General features: G+C 40.7%; 1 protein-coding gene across 1 annotated transcript in view; it reads right to left on the bottom strand.

The window, feature by feature from the left end:
- Positions 1–25002, bottom strand: part of lrrc7 (leucine rich repeat containing 7) — a 64998-nt gene extending 39996 nt beyond the window's left edge. The window contains exons 1-11 of the mRNA XM_030049762.1: positions 24921–25002; positions 21444–21646; positions 15600–15717; positions 14723–14801; positions 12174–12263; positions 9131–9187; positions 6862–6925; positions 4280–4354; positions 3852–3996; positions 3638–3710; positions 3271–3288 (exon numbers count right to left, since the gene is read on the bottom strand). Coding sequence (XP_029905622.1) covers positions 3271–3288; positions 3638–3710; positions 3852–3996; positions 4280–4354; positions 6862–6925; positions 9131–9187; positions 12174–12263; positions 14723–14801; positions 15600–15717; positions 21444–21646; positions 24921–25002 — 1004 coding nt within the window. The remainder of the gene's footprint in view (positions 1–3270; positions 3289–3637; positions 3711–3851; positions 3997–4279; positions 4355–6861; positions 6926–9130; positions 9188–12173; positions 12264–14722; positions 14802–15599; positions 15718–21443; positions 21647–24920) is intronic.
- Positions 25003–26983: the final 1981 nt, after the last annotated feature.

The following is a 26983-nucleotide window of genomic DNA, read 5'->3' as shown; positions in this document are numbered from 1 at the left end:
CCCAGGGTACAAAAGCAACATTTTCAGGTAAATATAAAAAGCCTTGCCCAGCCGTTATCAGTCATTATGTCAGCTGGTCTGTGTTCCCCCATGGGAGACAATCAAACAGTCAATAAATCAATCTTAGTCTACTGTTATCCACATTCATTTTGCCTCATTTGCCAATCCCCCTCACTGCTGAAGGCAACAATGGCCATCTCTACTGACTAGAAAGAGTTTCCCTTTTATCTCCATCTGTTGTTGCAATAACACATTCGATTTCAGTGGTATCAGATAGCCCAGACTGGGAATTTGACCTTTCATTGTTTTTGGAAAAAAAAAAAAAAAAGAACAACAACAGCAACAACAACAACAAAAACAAAAACAAAAAAGCAAAGCCAAAAAAACAAAAACAAAACAACTTTTTCTTCTTTTTTTCCCCCTGCATTACACCCGCCACGATGCACGACATTTTTCAACTTCTCACGTTTTGGATAAAATCGCTCCAGATTCATAGCTACATCCAAGGCAGAACACCCTGACCCCCCCTTGACTCCCATCATTTGCCTAGCAGCACACTAACATCAGGCTAATGCTAATGAGACAACAGTTCTACATTAATGTAATGTCACCATTAACAATACAGTAGTCTGCTATTATTATTCCTAAAGGACTGGACCATCTGGGCCACCATACGGCTCAACAAGAGAAGAGAGGGAAGGCGGGGGAAGCAGAGGAGAACAGGAGACGAGCAGCATTTGTTACCCTGCATTCAGACAGGAAACAAGGTGAAATTTTGCCATCCTTTATCAACATGAGTTTGATCGCCTGACTTGAAAATTAAACAAGTAAGACTGGTGGGACAACACGCAAACAGGTCTGAGGCCAAAAAGTGACCCAACAGAAAGCCACCTGTGCCAAAGTCACAGACATTATGACTGGCGGTGATGCTGGACATCTCCTGACATCTGTTCACAGCCGTCTCGACTGAATTTTTCCCTCAAACTGAAATTTTTCGACTCAACTGGACACTTCTTTCCCTCTGTTTACACCACCCACAGCAAAGTTGCATCCATCTTACTTTGTTAGCCTTATTCCACTGACTCTGCATGCATTCTCATTCCTCTACTTCCTGTCAGAATGTAGGGTTAAAGACAGCTTTGGGGATAATGCCAAAAATACCTTTACAGGAGGGATACTGGGTTATATATCGTTATTTTTTCTCACTGGACACCTGCCACATTGATGGAATAAGCTTCTACATCTGTCTGTGGAGTTTACCTATAATTACTTGTTACTGTTGCACTGATGCAACACTTTTTACTGCTGTGTCTTTAGAAATGTTAAAAATGTATTCCTTACTGCAATCGACTTTTCTCCCAATCTGACAAAAATATCCAACTGCAGTTCATGATTTTGCTCCCTCCCATTTATATAACTCTGTAATTACACATTTACTGGCCAGTGCATCTTGACAGTTAGATAGGTCTCTTTGTAACCAGATGGTCACAGGTTCAATCCTTGCAACAACCCTCCAATAGCTAGCCAGCAGGCTAGTGAAAATACAATGCTGCAGCAATAGCATAAATAGCACAAATAAAACTCATGAAATACTGACAACTAATTAGTATACACATTTGAAGAGGCTTTCCACTTTTCAGTCGGTACTTCTTCTTTTTTTGTTTGTTTGTTTTTTGACTTTTTTGTCTTTTTTGTCTTTTTTTTGTGTAGAGATTATGTTTTTGGCATTTCTGCTTTATTTGACAGTCCCAGTAGAGATAGACAGGAAAGGCAGGGGAGAGAGAGAGACAGGGGATGACACGCAGCAAATAGCCTGAGACTGGATGTGAACCCAGGACGCTGTGATGAGGACTCAGCTTTAACAAGTGGTCCTCAATCATATCTGGTGAGCCACCGGGGCACCCCCGTTTTGCAATTTTAATACAATAATGACATTAAAACCATTAGGACTGAATGTAAAACATAAGACCACCTGCTCTTTCCATGAAATGGAAGATGACACCAAATGAAAGCTAGCCCCCTTTTTGATTTCAATTAAATCCAATTCAAAGCTGAGACATACTGCAGGTATACACACTATTTGGACGGTGGTCCTGATGTTTTTGTACACTCAGAATTACAGAGATGTAACTTATCTACAGATTTAACTAAGCGCTATACAGGTATATTTAGCCAGTAGTACTTATATAGCTAAAGGGGGATGGGGTCTTACAGTACTTAATATAAACAGATAAATTTAACATTTATACAGACAGACAGTTAATTTACATGGGTACACTTATCTAAAACAGCAGGGTAACAAAGGCAGGATAGCAGGATAAATTATCTGGGATTATAAATAAACTCTGTCTAGAAATAAAGGGCAACTATGGGATCATGTTTAGCAATATTATGTAAAGGGGGGGTAAGAATGGGATCTTATAAGGCATTTTGTATCAAAGCTATGGGGGGAAATGTTGGATCTACAACACTGCTTATTGAGGATAAAACCAGGGACTTGTTCAGAAAGACAAAAAGTTGCAGAGCGTTCAGATAAAAAATTGTTATAATGTCTATATAATGTGTTGATTTGTCTGTCTGAGTGTATGGCAGGGTTGGGAAGGTTGCTATGAAAATATAATTCACCACAAATGTCCTAAATTGTAATTGCCAATGTCATCCAACTTATTCCCCAAACTAATTACCCACACCCAAACTATTGCAATCTATTAATTTCATGTTTGGACTACCAATCTACAGAACACACACGCACAGTATATACTCTGTGTGTAGACAGATGGATAGATAGATAGATAGATAGATAGATAGATAGATAGATAGATAGATCAATGCATATCGATGCAACAAATAATCACTCTTCTTTCAAAAGTAACTAATCTGATTACTGTGACTGAATCTGGACGGTGATTGATTATAATTACATTTTTGTAATCCTTTTACATGCAGTCATTTCCTTCCCATCTCTGTCTGTGGGTTTTAGCAGGGCTGGGTTCAGTTCACTTTCAATTCAGGATGTGGATTTTATTAAAATATTAAATTTAAATATTGGATTGTCTGGAATACAAACACATGAAGAAAAAGTGGAATTTACCACTTCATCCATAGCAAAATAAATAACATTTCCCCTTTACATTTAATTTTCATGAATTGAAGGGGATTTCTGCCCAGCCAAGGCATGTAGCAGCAGTACTGTGTTTACATCTGCAACGCTGTTGAACATCTATCTGTCTCTGAACGCGCCCCTGGATCCAACAGGCTAACCATACTCACCCTTGCTTAGGCTTCGCACTAATGCCACGGCAATGCAGCAAACACAACACACAGAACCCACCAATCACCAACCAGAAAAACAACACAGCAACTAGTGATAAACAAGGAAAATAACAACCTAGAAAATGATAAACCAGGACAATATAAGAAAGCAAAACCCACCAATTAAGAGCCAACAAAATCTGAGTAATCTGAATAATTATAGATCTGTGGGTGGAATTAAAATAATCTAAAGTCTCTATGGCCTGAGTTTACCTTCATTACATATAATCACAGGAGAAAAGTAATTTCAATCTTCCTCAGTCTTGTTTCTATTTAGTTTGAGTGTGTGTGTGTGTGTGTGTGTGTGTGTGTGTGTGTGTCATACCTCCCGATTGTGTTGGGCAGTGAGGTCAGCTGGTTGTCATCTACCTTCAGTGTTGTCAACTTCTTCAACATTCCTACACACACACACACACACAATCATCTAACAGTGCTGTGCAAACATTAGCAGTCCAATTTTCATGAGTGTCTATCAGAACACCATGTCAATCAGGGAGTCAGGGGGACATGTGTGTGTGTGTGTGTGTGTGTGTGTATACCTATAGAGTCAGGGAGGTGCTGCAACATGTTGGAGGATAGCAGCAGGTCTTCTAAGGCCTCACAGCCTGAAATGTCTGTGTCCAAAGTCTCAATACGATTCTTAGCCAAGTCCAGGTACCGCAACTGACGAAGCTTCCCTATTGACTGGAGAGAGGAACAAACACTGTGACACTAACACTGTGTTGACCACAGATCAGGTGTTTTGATGTGGTATGTGCATTATTTCTGTATCGTAACCCTGGCTGCAAACAAAATTTCCCCCTGTGCGACAATAAAGATTTGAACTTGAACCTAAGGAAACTGTCATTCTTTTAACACCATTTTTTTTTATAGATTATGACTGAGAGATTAAACTGTCTGTTGCATTTATAGTATACTTGTCTGTGTGTGTGTATGTGTGTTTGTGTGTGTGTGTGTGTGTTCCTACCCCGGGTATAGACTGTAGAGAGTTGTTATCCAGCCACAGCTCCTTCAGGTTGTGGATCTGCTCCAATACCTCCGGCTACCAGACACACATATCAACACATATCAACACATACTAAACACACTAAATCAACAAATGTCCAATTAGGTAGGTACTTTTCTGAAAACAGGTATATCACTTATGAACATGAAAACAGGCAATAGCAAAAATCAGCTTGCCCACATGTGCACACACAAACTGAGAGTCAGAGAGAAAGAGAGGCAGACAAAGAGAGAAAAGAGAACGTAGGCAGAGTGGGTGAGACTGGCATCAGCTCCCTGCATGCCTACTGTTATGGCAGGATACAGACCACACAGCCATCCCACTGCCACTGATGTCCTGTCTGGCTCTGATGTCATTTCCTGTCAGCCCCCATCCAGAACCCTCTTCCTCCACACTCTGTCTTTCTTTTTTTTTTTTTTTTGTTTAAAGATTATTTTTTCGGCATTTCTGCTTTATTTGACGGTCACAGTGGAGATAGACAGGAAAGGCGTGGGCGAGAGAGGGGATGACATGCAACAAAGGACCCGAGGTCGGATTTGGACCCCAGTCGCTGCAATCGGGACTAAGCCCTGGCACATGGTACGCGCTCTTTACCGATGAGCCACCGGCGCGCCCCCACACTCTGTCTTTCTAACTGCCCCCCTTACTTTTGACTGGTAAAGTGATCACTGAGACCTCAATATTTGAGCTCCTTTTCTCAGCATCATAAAACCAAACAATAAAACACTGCAAATCTCTTAAACTCTTTTATCTCTTATAATCTCTTATCTCTTAAACTCAGGGAAATATACAGGTGAAACTCAGAAAATTAGAATATCATGCAAAAGTTCATTTATTTAAGTAATTCAACTTAAAAGGTGAAACTAATATATTATATAGACTCATAACATGCAAAGCAAGATATTTCAAGCCTTTATTTGTTATAATTTTGATGATTATGGCTTACAGCTTATGAAAACCCCAAAATCAAAATCTCAGAAAATTAGAATATTACATGAAATCAATAAAAAAAGGATTTTAAATAAATGAAATGTCAGCCATCTGCAAAGTATAATTCATTCATATGTCCTCAGTACTTGGTTGGGCCCCCTTTTGCATGAATTACTGCCTCAATGCGGCGTGGCATGTATGCTGTCAGCCTTTGGCACTGCTGAGGTGTTATGGAAGACCAGGATGCTTCAATAGTGGCCTTCAGCTCTTCTGCATTGTTCGGTCTCATGTCTCTCACCTTTCTCTAGGCAATGCCCCATATATTCTCGATGGGGTTCAGGTCAGGTGAGTTTGCTGGCCAATCAAGCACAGTAATCCCATGATCATTGAACCAGGTTTTGGTACTTTTGGCACTGTGGGCAGGTGCCAAGTCCTGTTGGAAAATGAAATTTGCTTCTCCATAAAGCTGGTCTGCTGAAGGAAGCATGAAGTGCTCTAAAATTTCCTCGTAGCCGGCTGCGTTGACTCTGGACTTGACAAAGCACAATGGACCAACACCAGCAGATGACATGGCTCCCCAAATCAACACAGCCTGTGGAAACTTCACACTGGACTTCAAGCATCTTGGATTGTGAGCCTCTCCTTTCTTCCTCCAGACTCTGGGACCTTGGTTTCCAAATGAGATGCAGAATTTGCTCTCATCAGAAAACAGGACTTTGGACCACTGACAGACCAGTTCTTTTTTTCTTTAGCCCAGGTAAGACGTTTTTGATGTTGTTTTTTGTTCAGGGGCGGCTTGACCAGAGGAATACGACATTTGAAGCCCATGTCCAGGATCCGTCTGTGTGTGGTGGCTCTTGATGCTTTAACACCTGCCTCAGCCCGCTCCTTGTGAATCTCCCCCACACTTTTGAATGGCCTTTTCCTGACGATCCTCTCTAGGCAGCAGGTCATCCCTGCTGCTCGTGCACCTTTTTCGTCCACACTTTTCCCTTCCACTTAACTTTCTATTAATGTGCTTTGATACAGCACTCTGGGAACATCCAACTTGTTTTGCAATTACCTTTTGAGGCTTTCCTTCCTTGTGGAGGGTGTCAATGATGGCTTTCTGCACAACTGTCAGGTCAGCAGTCTTCCCCATGACTGTGAACTCTACTGAACCAGACTGAGAGAGCTTTTAAAGGCTCAGGAACCCTTTGCAGGTGTTTTGGATTAATTAGCTGATTAGAGTGTGACACTTTGAGCTACAATATTGAACCTTTTCACAATATTCTAATTTTCTGAGATTCTGAATTTGGGGTTTTCATAAGCTGTAAGCTATAATCATCAAAATTATAACAAATAAAGGCTTGAAATATCTTGCTTTGCATGTTATGAGTCTATATAATATATTAGTTTCACCTTTTAAGTTGAATTACTTAAATAAATGAACTATTGCACGATATTCTAATTTTCTGAGTTTCACCTGTAGAATTTCCCTGTTTGGGATCAATAAAGTATATCTATCTATCTATCTATCTATCTATCTATCTATCTATCTATCTATCTATCTATCTTTTGTATAATTTTAATGACACACTGCCCACTGTGTGATGTTGGACTTGCGGTCTCACCAGTTCAGAGAATTCATTGCTACCCAGATCCAACCTCTCCAACTGGGACAGTCTGTGGATGGACCTGTAGGGATGGGAGAGGGGAGGAAAGGAGATAAGTGAATGCAATACATTCATTACTACAAATCAATTTAAATTTCATGGGATATTATTTCTGTTAGTCTATTTCTGTTCTGCTGAGTGGGCCTTAATGGGGCCAGCAGTCTTCCCTTTATTGTAGCTAATAGCCTACTGATGTGATTTTTACTTTTTTCCCACTTTCATTATACAGTAATTCCCATCTCTGAAAATGGCTGGTATACATTTTATATAATTTGAAATGTACACTGGTTAAACTAGGAGTAAATTACAAACAAAGGGAGCAGATTCATGGTTAGATAAGAGGTTTGGTACACAGGAAATTTCATTGAGGGACAAGAAATGAGTGAACAATAAGATGATTAAATTTTGGATCATCTAGGTTAATGGTCAAGGTCACCCAAAGGTCAATTTTTTTTGTCAATATCACTACAAAAAACACAGCAGACTGACCCAGCGAGCTGTGTTTTGTTGATGTGGTGGGTTTGTGCAGCATGCTGGAGGTTGCTGCCTTGACTGCTGCTCTTGGTGTATAAGATACCAATAATAACACTGTGGTATAAGGGAAGCTGTTCTCAAGTTACTTCTATCTAGTGTAGCGCTGAAACTCATGTGGGCCAAAGTAGAACTGGAACTGATGTTTAAAGTTTCTAAAGACACAGCAGTAAAAAAGTGTTGCATCAATTTCAGCAACTGGCTGGAAAATGGATCCCTAAAGGAGAACTTGCATAATCAGCACTTAAATAAGGTGATATTGTGCATAGGACTGTGTAGCGATAGCCTCAATAGTAGTAGTAATGGCAGTACTAACAGAGATATTAGCTGCAGTGGTAGTAGTAGTGCTAGTAACAATAGTGGTAGTAGTCGCAGTAGTAGAAGTAGTAGTGGTGGTAATAGTCATAGTAGCGTAGCAGTCATAGTCAAAATTGAGCTCCGACAACTTATCAATAATTATCAAAAGATCAATAACAAGTTGATTGAGGAAAGCATTCAGGTTCAGGTGACTTCATCTGTACCCGTAGGTAGATTTGTTTGATTTTTTTGTGTAATAAAATAATAAAAATAACTATAATCATTGATAATTTTATCCCAATATATTGATTTTTAACATCCCAGCCTAAGTCAAAATAGTGGCAATAGCAGTACCAGTAGTATTCTCTTACTTTTATAAAAGCCCCTCTAGGAACGGGAGTTGCAAATTATCATCTGCCACAAACACCATGATGCTTGCATTGGATAGCTGTTTTCAGTTTGTACATACACTGTATCAACCATACCATAAATAAATAATAACTAGTAGTCACAGCACTAGAGACAGTAGCAGAAGTTGCTGCTGCTACGGTAGTAGTGGTGCTGGTAGCCATAGTAGTACTGTAGAAATAACAGAGTATTAGGAGAATTATAAGAGAAGTAGCAAAAGTAATTGTAGAAATAGTGGTTGTAACAGTAGTAGTACAAGCACTAAGACCACTACTAGTAGTAACTGTAGTTCTACAGTGCTAGAAACAAAACAAAACAAAACAAACAAAAAAAAAAAAAAACAGTATCTGTACTAGTAGCAATACTGGTGGCAGTACTAGTAGTCCTAGTAGCTCTGGTCATTCAAGTAGTAATATAGGTAGATGCATTAGCAGTAGCACAATTACTACTAGTACTATCTATAGTACTGTATGAAATTATCTGTTGTACTAGCAGTACTAGCAGTACAAACAGCAGTAATAGTAGCATTATTCATTAGCATAAAATGTATCACTGTTAGTTTACAAACTGGAATGATACTTAGCCAAGTGGCCTTCTCTCTGGACATACTGAGAATGTGAACAGAGGGATCAATTCAGTTATGTTATGATGAACGGCAACAAACAGAAACATTTTAATTCTGTTAAGGCCAACATGTTCCAGATTTAATAGGGGACATCAGTATTCGTCATCACCTGCCAGGGATAAATATAGTTTCAATCTGGACACCTGGGAAAGCAAGCATACACCAAGGAACATGACAGAGCATCTATAAGAGTGTGTGTGGATGTGTTTGCTGCAATTAGAGGACTGCAATAAATCAAATTTAAACACACAGACACACACACACACACACACACACACACACACACACATACACACACACATGCACGCACAACATACACACACACTCACAGAGGCATAAGCACACATGCATGGTGTGTTGTCTTACTTTGGCATGGTTTTTAGATGGTTCTCTCTCAGCTCCAGGATCCGTAGTTTGGAGAGTCTGATAGAAAAAACAGAGGGGCAAAACATAATTTACTGCATTTGTTCTCTCTCTCTCAGTTGCAACAAATATTTCTGGGAAGGTCAAAATACCTGAAACATTAGGTGACACAAACTGAGGATGAAACGGCAAACAGTAATGTGCACTAACTCCAGAAACATCTGGACTGCAGTCAAAGATCAATAATTTCTGATCACCTAAAATTATACCCTCTAAAATTAAATTTAGGCCAACACAAACTTCGCCTGGGCAACAGCTGCCACGACTGGCATTAAGGATTTACAGCCTCACTTGCAAAGTCAATATGTGCAAATACACTAGGGGCTCTATTTTCGCAGACCAGGCGAGGCGGAGGCGCAGCGCAGCTGCGCTGCGCCAACTGGGAGTGGCCAAGTGGATTTTGCTATTTTGGCACGCCGTGCGCCTTGGCGCAACTACTGCGCCGTTCCTCCTACCGGCGCAAGGGAGGAGAGAAGGCGTGGAGTGGGTTTGACACAGCCGATTCACTTTAAACCAATCAAATGAGCCCCTGTCCTCGCCTTTAAAATGCACTGCGCGAAGGCGTAATGAACGTTCACACAATTGACATGGAGAAAGAGAGCAGCCGCGACACACACGCAGTGAGGCCAGTCTTGGATGCTGGAATGTCGCTGGAGCTATCTGCCATCCATCTGTCCATCCATCCATCCATCCATGCATCTATCCTTAAATTCGTCTTCCTGAGTCCCCTGTCTTTCCATTACCTGCCTGCCTCGCATCTCTCTTTTTCCAGCTCTGTCACCGTCTGTTAAAGTTATTGATTTTTACAAGCAAATATAAATTTAACTGTGAAGCCCCCATTTTTAATGAATGTTTTTACATCAAAGAATAATCCTCGCAGTATTCATAAATACATGTTTGTTTTGCAACTTTTGACTCCCATCACTTACTGATGCAACGACATACTAGAGATTAAAACAAAATCCGGTTCATGAAAGTTTTTACATTTGCTGTTCTAAACGCCCAGAGTCTGGCAAGGAACCAATGCATTTTACATTTTCTATATGTGTGGAATCAGGGTTTCCCCTAGAAAAAAAATTGGCACCGGACAATGTGACCGGCAGGTTTTCAATTTACCGGACAAATGTTTGAAATTCCGGTCAAATATTGTCTGAATTTATTGAGCTTAAAATTATATGCAGGCTACATAAGAATGACATCAAGGCATGTCAATTTATAGCGTAATATTTTTATTGAAAAGTAGGCTATATCAAATAAAATTAGTGCCGTCAATTGACTCAAGTGCGTAACGTCTAAAATAAATAAAAAAATAAATAAATAAATAAATATTGCACAAGCCTGTGCTCTTTTAACATGAACGTTGCATACAATTGCAACTACAATTTGCAAACAAAAAAACTGGCTCATACCATTTTAATAACACGGCGTGCTGCCAACTTGAAATCAAATAGATGCAATAAAAACTAAATTCAGCAGCTGAATTAAAATCGAAAGTCTCAAGTGTCTCTCCGCAACTTGCAATGCGCATCAGTCTTGTGACCTTGTTCTCCCCCAGGCAACTTTGCTGCCTGGGGGAGAACATTGGAGACATTGGAGACTCTGGTACATTGGAGACAGGGATCACGCAGGCTATTTTTTTTTTTTAAATAAATAAATAAATAAATAAAATTACGTGAAAATTGACTGTTTTAATAAAATTCAAATTGTGCTTAGAGGGAATATTTTCACCGGGCATTTAAAAATTACCGGACTTTGGCTGATTTTAGGCTACCAGTCATAGTCCGGTGATTACCGGATAACGGAAACCCAGTGTGGAATATTTATATATATGGAAGAAGAACTGTGTAGTTAACAGGAGCAGCGCCAGACACCATGACCGGAAAAAAGACATCACTGTACGGGACACATTGTTTGACTGACAGGTGATCAGGTTGGGTTTCCATTACGCTGCCAAACGGTGCCAATCTCCTTTGATCTGACATCAGTTGTGTCGGGACAGTCGATATGGAGATACATTTATGTGCTGATTGAGATTATAGCATTGAATTGTGTTTTTTGTGGTTATTTATTGCATTGTTACTGTGCCTGACAATCTGTGAGGTTTTGGAGACGTGTCCGCACTGCCCGCCTGCCAGCCAAAATTCCACTGCGCCGGCCCCGCTGCGCCTTGCGCCGACAGTAGACGTGGTTTCAGGAGGCGAGCTTTTGGCGCACCTCGGCGAAGCCTTTTGGCACGAAAATGTCACTGCGCCAGGTTGAATCTGTCGGCACCTCCCCCTGCTGCGCCGCCACTCCCATCTCGGCGAACCTCGGTCTGGGAAAATAAGAAACTGTGCGCCCCACGGGTTGCGCTGGTCGAAAATAGCTTTGCGCGGGGTGCGCCTCACTGCGCCACCCTGCGCTGCGCCGGGAAAATAGAGCCCTAGATGTTTTGGTGGAAATCTGTATAAAATGCTGAATGAAAGTAAGTAAAATCTCTAATTTTCCTTATATGTAAATATGCTAAACATGCAACTTTAAGAACAGGCTTTGGTGATTAAAGTAAGGAAGTGGCTTCAACTACAGGTCCCCAGAGTGACCAGATTTGGTGGTTAATCATCCTTGCACTCATGGAGAGAAATGTTTACTCAAAAATATAATTGCTATGCCAAAGTCCAAAAACATCAACATGTATAACATCGAATGAGGTTAATTTCCATGACATTCATTTCCATTCTCTATATTCAAGTAATTTACGCTCGCTACAAGTCAGCCTGGGTAAGATTCTAAGCTAAATACCTAAATGTAAATGAAAAGCAGTCTGCCTCACACGTTCTCAAAAACATGCATGCAGACACACAACAAACACCCTCATACCCACACACACATGCACACACGTACGTGCGCGCGCGCACACACACACACACACACACACACACACACACACACACACACACACACACACACACACACACACACACAATCCTAGTTACATGGGTGGCTTTACCTGCCGAAGTTAGCAGGCAAATACTCCAGGAAGGCATCGTTTAAGAATAGCTGGGTCAGATTCAGGAGCTGGGTAAAACCATCTGGGAGTCTGGGCAGAGGGAGAGAGAGAGAGAGAGAGAGGTAGGGAGCGACAGAGAAAGTTAGTTTGTGTCCTTGAAAAACCTCTTTGGAATGACACACGACAAAGTCAGGACAACGTTCCCATGACAACCACTGTAGGAGCAGCTAGCTGCTGTTAGCCAAGGGATGACTCATCGTGCATGCACACACACACACACACACACTCAAAAAGTAAAGGAAACATTTCTTTCTGCTGTATATGGCTCAGTCTAGATAGTGTGTCTCCCAGTCTAGCAGTCCTGTTAGCCTCTAACAGCACATTCAGTTACAGGGACAGCACAGGCTTTTTGCCTCAAGAAAGGAGGCTTGCAAGATAATCACACCTCTAATCACATCTCATCCAATATGAGATCAGCAATTGAACAGAAATCCTGACGCTCCAATCAGCTTTGGAGGCTGATATTCTGGGTGTTCCTGGACTAGCCGTAGCCTGATATACCATGTGGCCATCAAGAGTTTCAAGGCATTAATGCTTCAAAAGAAGATCAACGGATAATTCAACATACACTATATTGCCAAAAGTATTCGCTCATCTATCCAAATCATTGAATTCAGGTGTTCCAATCACTTCCATGACCACAGGTGTATAAAATCAAGCACCTAGGCATGCAGACTACTTCTACAAACATTTGTGAAAGAATGGGTCGCTCTCAGGAGCTCAGTGAATTCCAGCATGGTGCTGTAATAGTAATGTAATAGGATGCCACCTGTGCAGTAAGTCCAGTTGTGAAACTTCCTCGCTACTAAATATTCCACAATCAACTGTTAGTGGTACTATAACAAAGTAGAAGCGATTGGGAACGACAGCAACTCAGCCACGGAGTGGTAGGCCACATAAAATCACAGAGCGGGGTCAGCGGATGCTGAGACGCATAGTGCGCAGAGGACGCCAACTTTCTGCAGAGTCAATAGCTACAGACCTCCAAACTTCATGTGATCTTCAGATTAGCTCAAGAGCAGTGCGTAGAGAGCTTCATGGAATGGGTTTCCATGGCCGAGCAGCTGCATCCAAGCCTTACATCACCAAGCGCAATGCAAAGCGTTGGATGCAGTGGTGTAAAGCACCACCTGGGTTTGGTGGTTGCCAAGAGAACGGTACTTGTCTGACTGCATTGTGCCAAGTGTAAAGTTTGGTGGAGGGGGGATTATGGTGTGGGCTTGTTTTTCGGACGTTGGGCTCGGCCCCTTAGTTCCAGTGAAAGGAACTCTTAATGCTTCAGCATACAAAGACATTTTGGACAATTCCATGCTCCCAACTTTGTGGGAACAGTTTGGAGATGGCCCTTCCTGTTCCAACACGACTGCGCACCAGTGCACAAAGCAAGGTCCATAAAGACATGGATGAGCGAGTTTGGTGTGGAAGAACTTGACTGGCCTGCACAGAGTCCTGACCTCAACCCGAGAGAACACCTTTGGGATGAATTAGAGCGGAGACTGCGAGCCAGGCCTTCTTGTCCAACATCAGTGTTTGACCTCACAAATGCACTTCTGGAAGAATGGTCAAAAATTCCCATAAACACACTCCTAAACCTTGTTGAAAGCCTTCCTAGAAGAGTTGAAGCTGTTATAGCTGCAAAGGATGGGCCCACATCATATTAAATCCTATGGTTTAAGAATGGGATGTCACTCATGTTCATATGTGTGTGAAGGCAGCCGAGCGAATACTTTTGGCAATATAGTGTATTACCAACATACAAGAACATATTCACTATGGACAAAAAAGAGCACAGTCTGGTCACCATGTATCTAACAGTATCACACTGTCCATTGCATCTTGAACTGAATCCCTGTCCATTTAAACTCAAGCCAAATATAGAACTATTCTGCTTATAGCACTGACATACACAGACATCAAACCAAAAACTTAATTAACTGCAGAACATTTTGGAATATGTATGCATACAAGGAATAATCAAAACTAAAAGAGTGCACTCAGTAGAGTGCAGATCTCTGCCTTTCTCCAGTGCTCAGAGTTAGCACTCCATTGCAGTGCAGAACTGGTGTGTCAGAGGTTTTGAATCACTGCAACCACGAAACGTCCTTGATCATACAGTCATAACTGTGCACAGAAAATATGAGGCTGATAAGTCCAGTAGTACGCAACATTAGCTGCAGACAGATACACACATACACACACACACACACACACACACACACACACAGAGAGAGAGAGAAAAAAACAGCATTTTCCCTGTCATTATAAGACTTTTGCGCAGAGCCCATGCTGATTGTGGATCCAGCACCCTTAGCATGATGGGTTGGTGACCACTACAACTAAGCTGCTTACATTCTTCTTTACATCACTTTTTCACTCATGTGTTGCTTGATATGAACATGCAGTTTTGCTAATTTAAATGTATGTCCCATAGCACTGGACTTTCAACAGCCACTACATTAATAAATTGGGTTACAATATTTTCTTCTTACTTGGCGATGGGATTGACACTAGCCTCCACCACAGACAGACCTTTACAGCACTTTATATTGTCTGGAAACTCCTGGATACCTGTTGGAGGGAGGAAGAGAGAGGGAGAGAGTGTGTGAGAGAGAGAGAGAGGGAGAGAGAGAGAACATGTAATATATGCTGTAATACTGTCATGACAGTTTCACATATAATTATGCGTTATTTGTCACACCATTTTCACTGATGTTGTTCTCATTCAGGTTAAATAGGCTGATTATATTTACACAAATGTTACATACTCGTGTAAATACAGTAAATGAATAATATAAATTCCTGAGAAGATAGAATACCATTATAATTACAGTGAGCTCTGTAATTATTTGGACAGGGGCGCATTCTGGGGTGTGATGATTTGTCTCAATACTTTTGATGTGAAATGACAGAAAGATTACAGTGTGGAGTGTTTTCACTCTGTCAAACCAACAGGAAAACTCACACTGCTCTTGCTTTCATCACATGTCCTTCCCTAATGCTTGTACAGATTATAATCCACCTTTTATGTCTGCAGTGGATGGAGATTATCATCATGATCTCTCATACATGTCTGTGATCGACAACAGGAGCTAGTTATTTTCTCAATTTCCATGATATTTGCTTGCTTTTTAATGTTTATGTATGACTGTAACAAAATCTGACTGAAAACTTACCAATACTATTTATCCTTATATTTATGACAATTAGAAACAAGAGGGGTAAACTATAGTACAGTAAAATAACATTTTTTTTTACTAATGTCTGGCTCTTTTAGGGTTTGGTCAGGGTGGTTTTGGATCATTTATAAATATACTACAGAGTGTATCTTAATTAGTATATGCAGTATTATAACTGATATATAAGTACCATTTTTACTGATGTCCAGCTCTTTGAGGTTGACCAGGCTGGCAATGGTGGTGGGCAGGTTGGACAGGTCGTTATCAGGCATGCTCAGCTTCTTCAAGGCCTGGCAGTTGAAGAGTTGCTACGGAAACATGGAAAAAACATAATATATTATGGCAAAATTACAGAGACATTTAGCAAAAAAGTACAAAGGAAGGGAGAGGGAGCAGGAAAGCAAAGCTGAGAGCTGGGAGGCATGAACCATTTAATGTTGTGGAAAAGCATTGGCATTTCAGCTGCCTTGTTCTATGAATAATGCAGAATTAATCTCCTCCATGATGCATAAACAAACAAAAACAAAACAAAACAAACAAACAAAGCAGCTAATATCGGAGGATTTTATTCTCCATTAAGAGAGAGATCAGTGCATGTTTGCTGAATGTAAAGGATTTTTGAAGCAGCTTATTTTATTCTCCAACCACTCTACATTTCAGAAAGAAACAACACTCCACAGCACACAATGCACATCGCGCCACATGTAGCACCTTTAACCATGGCTTACATGAATAAACCATTACCACATTAATTATGAGTTAAAGTTTAAGAAAAGAGACTATCACAAAGAGGAGAGGCAAGTCTCTGTGATAACGTATCTGAATCGCCATGCATCAGCAGCTTGTTTAGTCCAACATGAGGCAATGGCTGTGTGTGGGTGTATGTGGAGGGGGTGTTAGTTCATTCAGATTAATTCGAATGAACATTAGTACAAACTTGTTCAAACTGGCTTTTTTGAAAAAGTGACAGCCCTAAGAGTAATTATGCCCAAGTCTCACAATTATTTTGACATCAATATACAGTTTAAAAATACTGCGCAGAGCCAAAAGCACATTGATCTAGACAACATATTATTGATAATACCCATATCCATGTAATAACCATACTCACTGAATTTAAATTGTATTTTCAATGAAATACATTTTAAAATTACACCAAAGTTCACTTTATAGTAAACCAGCCTAAACACTACTGATAGACTGACTGATCGAGAGCAACTGTTACATGCTGCAGTATGTCCAAGTTTGGTTTGGGATCTCCCAGCTCCTCTCTCTTTCATGCTTCTCTGATTTGCCCTCCCTCTCCTGGGGTTTGTTCAAATTGCTTGCTCTTTATAAATACCCAGTTGAACTGGGCCGGAACAATAGCAGCCAGGTACACAATCACTGTCCCTGTCACAGATTCCCATCTCATTGTGATTTTTACATTGTCTGTTACTGAAAACACGTATTTTGTACATTTGTTGCTCTATTGTGCTGAAAATCTCATTGATTCTAATCACAAATCACCATGGCTGTTGTTGACATATTGTAAAATGGCAAAAAAAAAAAAAAAAAGGCTTTCTAAAAAGAATTTGCAAATCTAGTGAGTTACAGTGCACATATTCCAGGCAGGTGGTGAAGACTTTTTGTTAACTGGCCTGAAGCTCCTCTGATCAGTGAAATGAGATAAGGCTGGAAACAAATGGATGAAATCTGGCATTTAATTGATGCTGTGAGCTGCTCTGCCCACCTGTCTACTGGTCCCAAAAGTGAATCGTCCTTGAATATCAGTTGTGACTTTGAGGGGATGGACACTATTTTTGGCATTCAGTGATTTGTTTTAAATTCCCTGCAATTAAACTCTGTTAACAGATGATATTAGCCAATCTTCTGACTGGGTGGGACTTTTATGGAGCAGCAGGCTTATGCAGGAATAAATGAGACCATGCTTCATCAGAAGGACATTGGTTCAAGCCCCCATTTCAGCGAACATCTGCCTTGTTGAAGTGTCCTTGAGCAACATGCTGAAGCCTCAGCAGCTCCAGGGGGTCACTGCTCTATAGCTGACCTCTGACCTCTATGTACAAGGGGAAGAAAGAAAAAACCCTACAGATATCAGTAAAATATCACATACACTGAATTCAGGTGTTCCAATCACTTCCATGGCCACAGGTGTATAAAATCAAGCACCTAGGCATGCAGACTACTTCTACAAACATCTGTGAAAGAATGGGTCACTCTCAGGAGCTCAGTGAATTCCAGCGTGGTACCATGATAGGATGCCACCTGTGCAATAAGTCCAGTCGTGAAATTTCCTCGCTACTAAATATTCCACAATCAACTGTTAGTGGTACTATAACAACGTGAACGACAGCAACTCAGCCACAAAGTGGTAGGCCATGTAAAATCACAGAGTGGGGTCAGCGGATGCTGAGGCGCATAGTATGCAGAGGTCGCCAACCCTCTGCAGAGTCAATAGCTACAGACCCCCAAACTTCAGGTGATCTTCAGATTAGCTCAAGAGCAGTGCATAGAGAGCTTCATGGAATGGGTTTCCACGGCTGAGCAGCTGCATCCAAGCCTTACATCACGAAGCACAATGCAAAGCGTTGGATGCAGTGGTGTAAAGCACACCGCCAATGGACTCTAGAGCTGTGGAGATGTGTTCTCTGGAGTGACAAATAACGCTTCTCCGTCTGGAAACCTGATGGACGAGTCTGGGTTTGGCGGTTGCCAGGAGAATGATACTTGTCTGACTGCATTGTGCCAAGTGTAAAGTTTGGTGGAGGGGGGATTATGGTATGGGCTTGTTTTTCAGGAGTTGTTCCAATGAAAGGAACTATTAATGCATTTTGGACAATTTCATGCTCTCAACTTTGTGGCAACAGTTTGGAGATGGCACCTTCCTGTTCCAACATGACTGCGCACCAGTGCGCAAAGCAAGGTCCATAAAGACATGGATGAGGGAGTTTGGTGTGGAAGAACTTGACTGGCCTGCACAGAGTCCTGACCTCAACCCGACAGAACACCTTTGGAATGAATTAGAGCAAAGACTGTGAGCCAACATCAGTGTCTGACCTCACAAATGCACTTCTGGAAGAATGGTCAAAAATTCCCATAAACACACTCCTAAACCTTGTGGAGAGCCTTCCTAGGAGTGTTGAAGCTGTTATAGCTACAAAGGGTGGGCCGACATCATATTAAATCCTATGGTTTAAAAATGGGACGTCACGGGGTGCCCCGGTGGCTAACCGGTTAAAAGCGCGCACCATGTACCAGGGCTTAGTCCCAATCGCAGCAACCAGGGTTCAAATCGGACCTCAGGTCCTTTGTGGCACGTCATTCCCTCTCTCTCCCCTGCCTTTCCTGTCTATCTCTACTGTGACTGTCAAATAAAGCAGAAATGCCCAAAAAAATAATCTTTAAAAAAAAAAAAAAAAAGGGATAACACTCACGTTCATATGCGTGTGAAGGCAGACGAGCGAATACTTCTGGCAATATAGTGTATTTAAATAGTGTTTCTTGCACAATAGGCCTTTATCTGTAAGTATCTTATTATCTGTTATCTGTTCTATTGTATTTTACTCTATTTAGGGGTGTAACGATTCATTCACTGTCTTGAGGAATCTATTTTAAATTATGCAGATTTTAATGAATCGTTTGAAGAAACGGAATCATGTTAATGTCAGCCTGAATCCAGATAATGGGCTTTGAACTTATTTATTCCCAGTCCTTGGAAAACACACCAATACCAAAGAGTAAATAACCATTCCTTGTTATAGGAGGCACTAGCCACAACACAACACAGCAGCATGGCTGACACAGATGCAATATTTCTTTTGCAAGAGAAACGGCAACCTAGACAAAGCCTGTGCAGTATGTACGACTTCCAAAATGCAAATCAAGTACAAATCTAAACAGCAACAATACCTAGCCACCAGTTCTTCAGTAAAAAATGAACTGCCCAGATGATGTTGCTCAACAGTGAAGCATATTACGATTGGTGACCATTTCATTTATAAAGACTGCACCATGGAAATGTCATTCTACAAACCAGACTGCTGAATGAGGCAAAAGAAGAAAGGGTTTTTTTTTTTTTTTTTTTTTTTTTTTTTTTTTATATTGTTACACATGTTTGATGGTAAGGTAAAGGGAAGGTCAGAATGTTTCTCAGTTGATTCAACTAAGTGACTTGTAGTATATTAAATAGCATTGAATCAAATCATCCAAAATAAAAACTGTTATTGAATTGAATCGCTTACTAGTGAATCATGAATCAAGTGTGAATCAAATCAAATCATTGTCAAACCAAAGATCTATTCTATTCTATTCTATTCTATTCTATTCTAGGACAAGAAAGAATATACAATATAATGAGGTGTAACAGTCGGTATATGTATAATATGCTATAATTCTGTCACTCTAACCTTCTATATTATAGGCCATTACAAAAGGAGCTAAGAGGGCCACAGGACTAGACAGGGATAGGGCTGCTTTGTGTGCGTGTGTGTGTGTGTGTCTGTGTGTGTGTGTGTGTGTGTCAGGGATTGGAGAAAAGCATGACCTGGCCTTTAGGCACAAGACCTCCCACAGTATCCTCACACCCCCACTCAGCTACTATCCTTACACACAATCCAAACATACAAAGACACAAAAACACACACACACACACACACACACACACACACACACAGACACACACACACACACACACGCACGCACACAGTCTCAAAAACACACAATCTCTTACTCACAGACACTTAAGGAGCTCTCCAACACACTTACATAAAGGCCAATCACTCTGGCATTGTCAATAGCTCTTATACAATCTTGGCAGTGCATCGACACACACACACACACACACACACACACACACACACACAATGATTAGGGCTGACAGCATTTTTTTGTTTTATGCCTTATTCAGTCAGTCCAATGCATGGACACATATAGAGTGCCTGTCATTTGTGGAGCCCTATTAGACTGTCTTCATTCATGCAGTTTATATTTAGAAATTCAGTTCAACACCACTGTCACTTAAACTAGGGCAGGATATCCATAAAATGAGGTAGCCATCTTAAAAATGGCATCTCTGCTTCTCCTCGAAAGGGCACAACATTGCCCTTTATAATGCCAGTGCCTTCATCTTGATTTCAAGTCCTGTATAAATCTGTTCAAACTCTGCCTCTAAATGGATCATTTCAAGTCAACGTGTGATCAATCTGACAGTTTTATTGAGAAAACTCCCTTTAAATGAATGACACTCTGCTTCCTCCAGCTGAAATGAATGAGCAAGGCAGGCCCAAACAACATTCCAGCACTGCGTTGTTGACTACATGCTGAGATTTCCACCAAAGGTTTTGATTGACTCCTTCCAGACTCAAAATGCTTTCAACTGCAAATGAATGACAGTGACATCTTGAGGCTGGTTAAGCTCGGGGTTGAGGATTTAAAGAAAACAAATAGTCTTAAGAGAATCAAATTTCACTTTCAATCAACATTTTGGCTTCCCATGATCATGAAGAGCGTGAGAAGAGCTCCCTCCACTGCAGTAGAACTAGAAACTTCACAGAGCAAGTGCAGGGCTAGCCAAATACATTGTAACGTTACAATATTTACCCTTCTACCCTCTGTGAAAGACAAAAGATGGTGAAAAAAGAATGCCTGGCTGTCAAAAAAAGATACAACTAATTCAGTGGTTTGAAACCACTTTGATTTCAAAGAATCCAATGTGGAACTCAAAAAAAAAAAAAAAAATTGTGCAAAATGTATAACGTGATCCTGTAAGGAAACACAACTTATTTATTCAGCCAATTAAAAGGCTACCATGAAGTGGTGTGTGACCAAGCAATGAAGGCACAAGGGAATTTTTATTTATTTATTTTGTTCTCAGAACAATTATTTCGTTCTCTTGCATCTGTTCTCAGAATCAGTGAGTAATCGAAATCGCAGCCGTTTTTTTGTGCTGCGGCCTTTAAAACTAGGAAATATCTAGTCTTACATCACAACACTGATATAATATTCAGTGTCGCCCAGCCTGTTTAAGAGTTACCTTAGGTAGTTCCTCTATCTGGTTGGCGTCTAGGTAAAGCTCCTCCAGAGTCCTTTCGAAGCTGAAGATCTCCTTGGGGACCTGCTGTAGGCTGCAGTGGGAGTAGTCCAACACCGAGATCACTTCCTCTTCACCACGGAAACAACGACACGGCACCAGCCGGCCAATCAGCTTCCGCTTAGTGGTCATTTCCAGACACTGCACTAAAAGCAGGAAGGGAAGAGGAGAGAGATAACTTTAGATTATATTTAGCAAAAAAAAAAAATCCAGTTTTGGCAAAACATCACCAGGCTCTTGATACATTTTTTTGTTCATCTTACTGTCTTAATGCTTTTCCATTGTATCTCTATGATGATTCAGATGTGAATATGTTTGGCTCCAAAACAGTGAAGCAGCATCAAGGACATGGCTATGGTACATCACTGCCAATTAACAAGGGTGTGAGATACCAAACAAGCTTAAAAATATTCCTGTTTCAGAGCTATGCAACTGGCCTGAAGAACTGTAACATTTGTATGTGTGGGATTTTCTCTAAACATTTCATTGTCAAAGAAATTGTGTTAACAAGCATGAGAGCTACATTCTCTAATCCTGTTGACAGATTTCATTCTCCTCCTCGCTGCCTTCGAGGAGCAGCTCAATACATTAATGCACAAAGGAGCAAGTTTTCACAAATCACCTCCTGTAGTTCACAGTACAGGTTTCATCACGTGCCGTACAAAATCTTGAGTACCAATTTAACTCTGAGTGTGTGACAACACACCATGTCCACATGCATCAGAGTTAATTTCACACTCTTAGATGATTTTGAACAGCTGCTCCAGAGCCTCTCTGAGTGGACAAACGTTTCTCTAACACTTTTCAAATCCAAATAATCATCACTGGCCGATCAACTCTGCAGAACTTGATTTTTGGTGACTTCTATGGGTTTTGTGGATGTTTAATGTATATTTTCATACCGATTGCTATCAGGTTAATTAGCCTCTAATATCAACACACCACTTCACATTAATGTAATCCACATTCAGTTTCTGCATCTTTGTAAATGTAACTGTGTAAGCCCAGCTTGTTGCACTCCATGTTACAATACATTTCACATACTACAAGTGGCTGAATAAAAGTTAGGGGCCCTATTGTCCCAAGAAGTACCATTACCAGTTGGTATTTTGGTGACCTGGAAACATGCTCTGCCCATTCAGGTGGTATTTTCATGCTTGGGCACCAGGCTTAGCACCAATGTGAGAGAGGTAATGCATCAAAATGCGAGGTTTATTTAAATCAGGAAGCACAAGGCAAGATGTTGCTATTTTGGTAAAAAAAAAAAAAATAAATAAATCAAATAAATAAATTAATAATAATAATGATAATAATAATAATAATAATACGTAATTGTAAGCCCTGAGGACCACATCTAACTGCATCTGAAGCACAACATCAATTCTGCCATTCAGTTCATGCATCTCAGGACAGGTGGGAGACCTATTACACATGTGGTTTATTACACCAGATATTGCAACAACAACAGTGCTTTGTCTTGGGCAAAAGCAGTGTGGTGGAGTGAACATTTGGCATGCTGAAAATGAGTTTTAGATGTTTGACGAGTCTGGAGGCACATTACAATACAGACCTAAGAAAACTGTGTTTTGCGCAACATATATGTAATGTGTGGGATGCCAACATGACTTTTCAGAGGAAGCATTGCAAACAGCAAGGTAGAGAGAACTGAATTGAATGTGGCAATGGGACAACAGGCCAACTTCGTGCACAAAGGACGGCAGAGGTGGGACCAGTTGGTGGAGGAGTTGCATTTTCTTTTTTTCTTGTTTTACACCTGTTTGTTTCTTTGTTTGTTTGTCTCTCTGTCTATTAGCAAGATAATTCAAAATCTAATGGACTGAAAGATGAGGTTATAAAATGTTGGAGTATCTAGGTCAAAGGTCGAGAGGGTCACCCAGTGTTCAAATTTCACATTTTGCACTATATCTCCAGAAAAAAGCACCATAGACAGGTACAGCTAGGTGCCTTCTATTGATGTGGGGGATTGTGTAGTGTGACAGAGGTCGCTGTCTCTGGCTGCTCTTGTTGTTTGTTTTCAGAGGTACAGTCAGTAATTTCACATAGGCTAATAGCTGCTACAGCTGCTGCCTACACCCCTTTTAAATGCATTGCTTCACATCTTTAAAAAACAAAAACAAAAAACAAAAAACAAACAAACAAAAAAAAAACTGCTATAGTCTTGCAGTTTTGCACTAAAGTGTGTTTGTCCATTGCTCCAGGGCTATCCCAATATATTTTATTCTATTCTCTGATTTAAAAAAAATTCAATTCAGGTTTTGTGCCATTCTGTTCCTGTTCTATTCTATTCTATGTCATTCTGTTACAGTGATGAACCATTTCATCATGGCTACTCAATAGAGATTTTCAGAGCAACATTGTGATATATGAAGTCCATATCGAGGCAGGAATGATGCACTGCAGGACCAACACAGGCTTAAAGGCTCCAGATGACTCTTTGTGCCAGGCAAGTGTAAAACCCGGGGCAGATGGGTAATATAGTCATCCCTCGCCAACCAGCAGTTACCCAGCTCAAAACAGGCTGGGGCTCAACTCTCTCTCACACTCTCTCTCTCTCTGTTACACACACACACACACACACACACACACACACACACACACACACACACACAAAGGGTCTCTTCAAATAACAATCCAGAGCCATATAATTAGAACGGATCCTTTGTAATTCTGCAACAACATCACTCCATCACTCCATTACGCGACTCCATTTAAAAAGCTAGCGGCTGAATGGCATAAGTAGGCTAACCATGGGTATTAAAATCCTTGAGTGAGGATTTATCATTCAGCTTTATCATTTCAAACCAAAACGCTTACTACAGTCAATCTAGTGACAAATAAAAGACGTTTTAATGCCAGCCCTTTCAAATAGAACAAAGAATGAATTTTCAGTTATCTGACTGCTGCTTCAATTTCCTGTTTGATCTGGCTGAGCTAAAACTCTGCTGTGATGAAGAGGAGAGGCGAGGAGAGGAGAGGAGAGGAGAGGAGAGGAGAGGAGAGGAGAGGAGAGGAGAGAAAGGGTGACCAGGAGGCTCAAGAGATAAGACCTGCTGTTATCTGACACTAAACAACTGCAAGCACACATACAAACACACATGTTCGGCTCCAATGTGTGAACCCTTACAGATCAGACCAATAGATGGAGTGATCTTGAATATTGTGAGGACAGCATGTTATCTGTTGTAGCTTGTTGCAAGCATGGTGAGATCAGATAAACAGGCCACGGATTCTCCAGAGCCATCTATCCAAAAGAGTTAGGGCATTAAAATCAGTACATGCTTATCCATGGTCATGCTCGAGGCGGCCATAATGAGGCAAGCCAAGTTACAATTTGTGTGTGTGTAAAGTCAGACTTCATTCTTCATTACTGTCATTACTTTAGGCTTTTGTAATACTCACACCTTGAACTTCTGTCTGTTTTATACCTCCCAGACTGTTTGGAAGGTTTAATAATGCAGATTACCCTTGTTTGGATACACATAATAATAATAAAAAAAAAAAAAAACACTGGACGCAGGAGGCATTGTGCTTGACTTTCCACTTGATCTATATTTAATGTCGGTAGGGTGGACATATTACGCGCTCTATACACCAGCCACTGGAAAACCACTGAGTTACAACACCTTGCCATTGGCAAAAGGCTAATGCGGCTTTAATAGTCCCTAGGCCTGGAGCAGAAAACAACACTTTCACAGGTCAGGACACCCTGCTGCCCTGAATGGTCTATATTAGGTGCACTGCACCTAAGATGGTTCACAAACATAACAGAAACAGTGTTGAGTGGGAAGACATGACCTTATGGAACTACATTCCCTTTGAATGGTACATAGTCTTGAGAACAATGTCTGTATATTTTATAGTTTAAATCTTAATATATATTTTTTCCTGCATAAGGAAATGGCATTTGACTCATTTAAGATTACAAGATTTAAAAAATTAATCAAGTAAAGGAGAAAAAAATAAAATCAAACAAACAAAAAAACATATGGCCTCAGTCCTGCCAACAGAGATCATGTCAGTGCCACAACTTTGCAAATTGTTAAGTAGAAGAAATGGCAGAAGAAATGTTCTCATTAGCTGAGGTAAGGACTTGATTGCTGCTAGTTTGGTTGAAAACTACACAGCCACTAACAGTGTGAAATTGGTTTAATGCTTATTGTCTTCTTTAATCATGGCTGACTTCCCAGCCAGGAGCCAGATGATTTACTATGAAGTCCCAACCTCACTGACCAGTGCAGCTAATATCACTTTTTGCCAGTTCATGTGCCACTCTGCTATTCTGCCACTGCCTGTTACACTTTTTTAATTGTCTGTCTTAATCTTTTTCATTTCACTCCATCGAAGTTTGGCCTTGTGAGTAATCCTTGCCACAAAGTCTATTAATTTATGTCCAGTGACATGGTTGGCAATCACAAATCAAATGTTTTGTGCATGTACATTCATTCATTCATTTTCCAAACTACTTATCCTAGTTAAGGTCACTTGGGGTGCTGGAGCCTATCCCAGTACTCATTTGACAGAACGCAGCGGAACACCTTAGACAGGTCGCCAGTCCATCACATGGCAGACAAATGAAAAAGCACATTCACACACACTCACACCTAAAGGCAATGTAGTATCTCCAGTCCACCTGACCTGTATGTCTTTGGACTGCGAGAGGAAACCGGAGCTCCCAGCAGAAAGCCACACAGACACATGCAACATGCAAACTCCTGTGCATGTACAGATGAAGTCAAATAAAAAGAGTGACCCTACAAGTGGGAGACTTTATTTTGAAAAAGCCAATTATACACCATGTCTTGCAATGTGCTCAAATCAATATCATCTCGATGTCAAGTGAAGAACACCTATTAAGATATCCCAAATGATCCAGTGGTACATTCATGACACTGCAGCTAATAAATGCATTGGCTAAATCAATAGCCTAAATATCAACGCACAGTCTGCTAATCAATCTGTATTTATTATCTAGAGGTACTGCAGCTGCTTGATCATGCACACACTGCATTGATTTTACATCTTAATCATGGACAGAAGGAGTACACCAAAAATAACATCTTTCTTTGTGGAGACAGTAGGGAGAGGGGAAGATGTGGGGGAGACGTGATGTTACCAATTAGAATTAGATTGCTATTTTAACAGCAGGGACAAATATCAGGGGCCTATGTGAGAGATGACAATGTTTGACCTGGAAACTACGATTGCCAACTGCGGGCACTTGCGACACAAACATCCCCAAACCCCCAAATTTACACCAAGAACACATGTATAGTCACAGAAGATGCAGAGCACAGTGAGCTGGGTCTTTTCCTTCACAGACAAACTTGCAGCAAAAGTGATTCGACTACTGGGTTTTCTTGTTTCAGGGAAGGACATGGTGCAGCAAAATATAAAATGTCTTGAATGATTTATGTACCTGCAATGTACAGTATCTTATTGTACAGTTACAGTCAATGGCATAC

The sequence above is a fragment of the Myripristis murdjan genome, chromosome 4, assembly GCF_902150065.1.
Source record: "Myripristis murdjan chromosome 4, fMyrMur1.1, whole genome shotgun sequence".
Classification (NCBI taxonomy): domain Eukaryota; kingdom Metazoa; phylum Chordata; class Actinopteri; order Holocentriformes; family Holocentridae; genus Myripristis; species Myripristis murdjan.
This window is presented reverse-complemented; position numbering and strand designations above follow the sequence as displayed.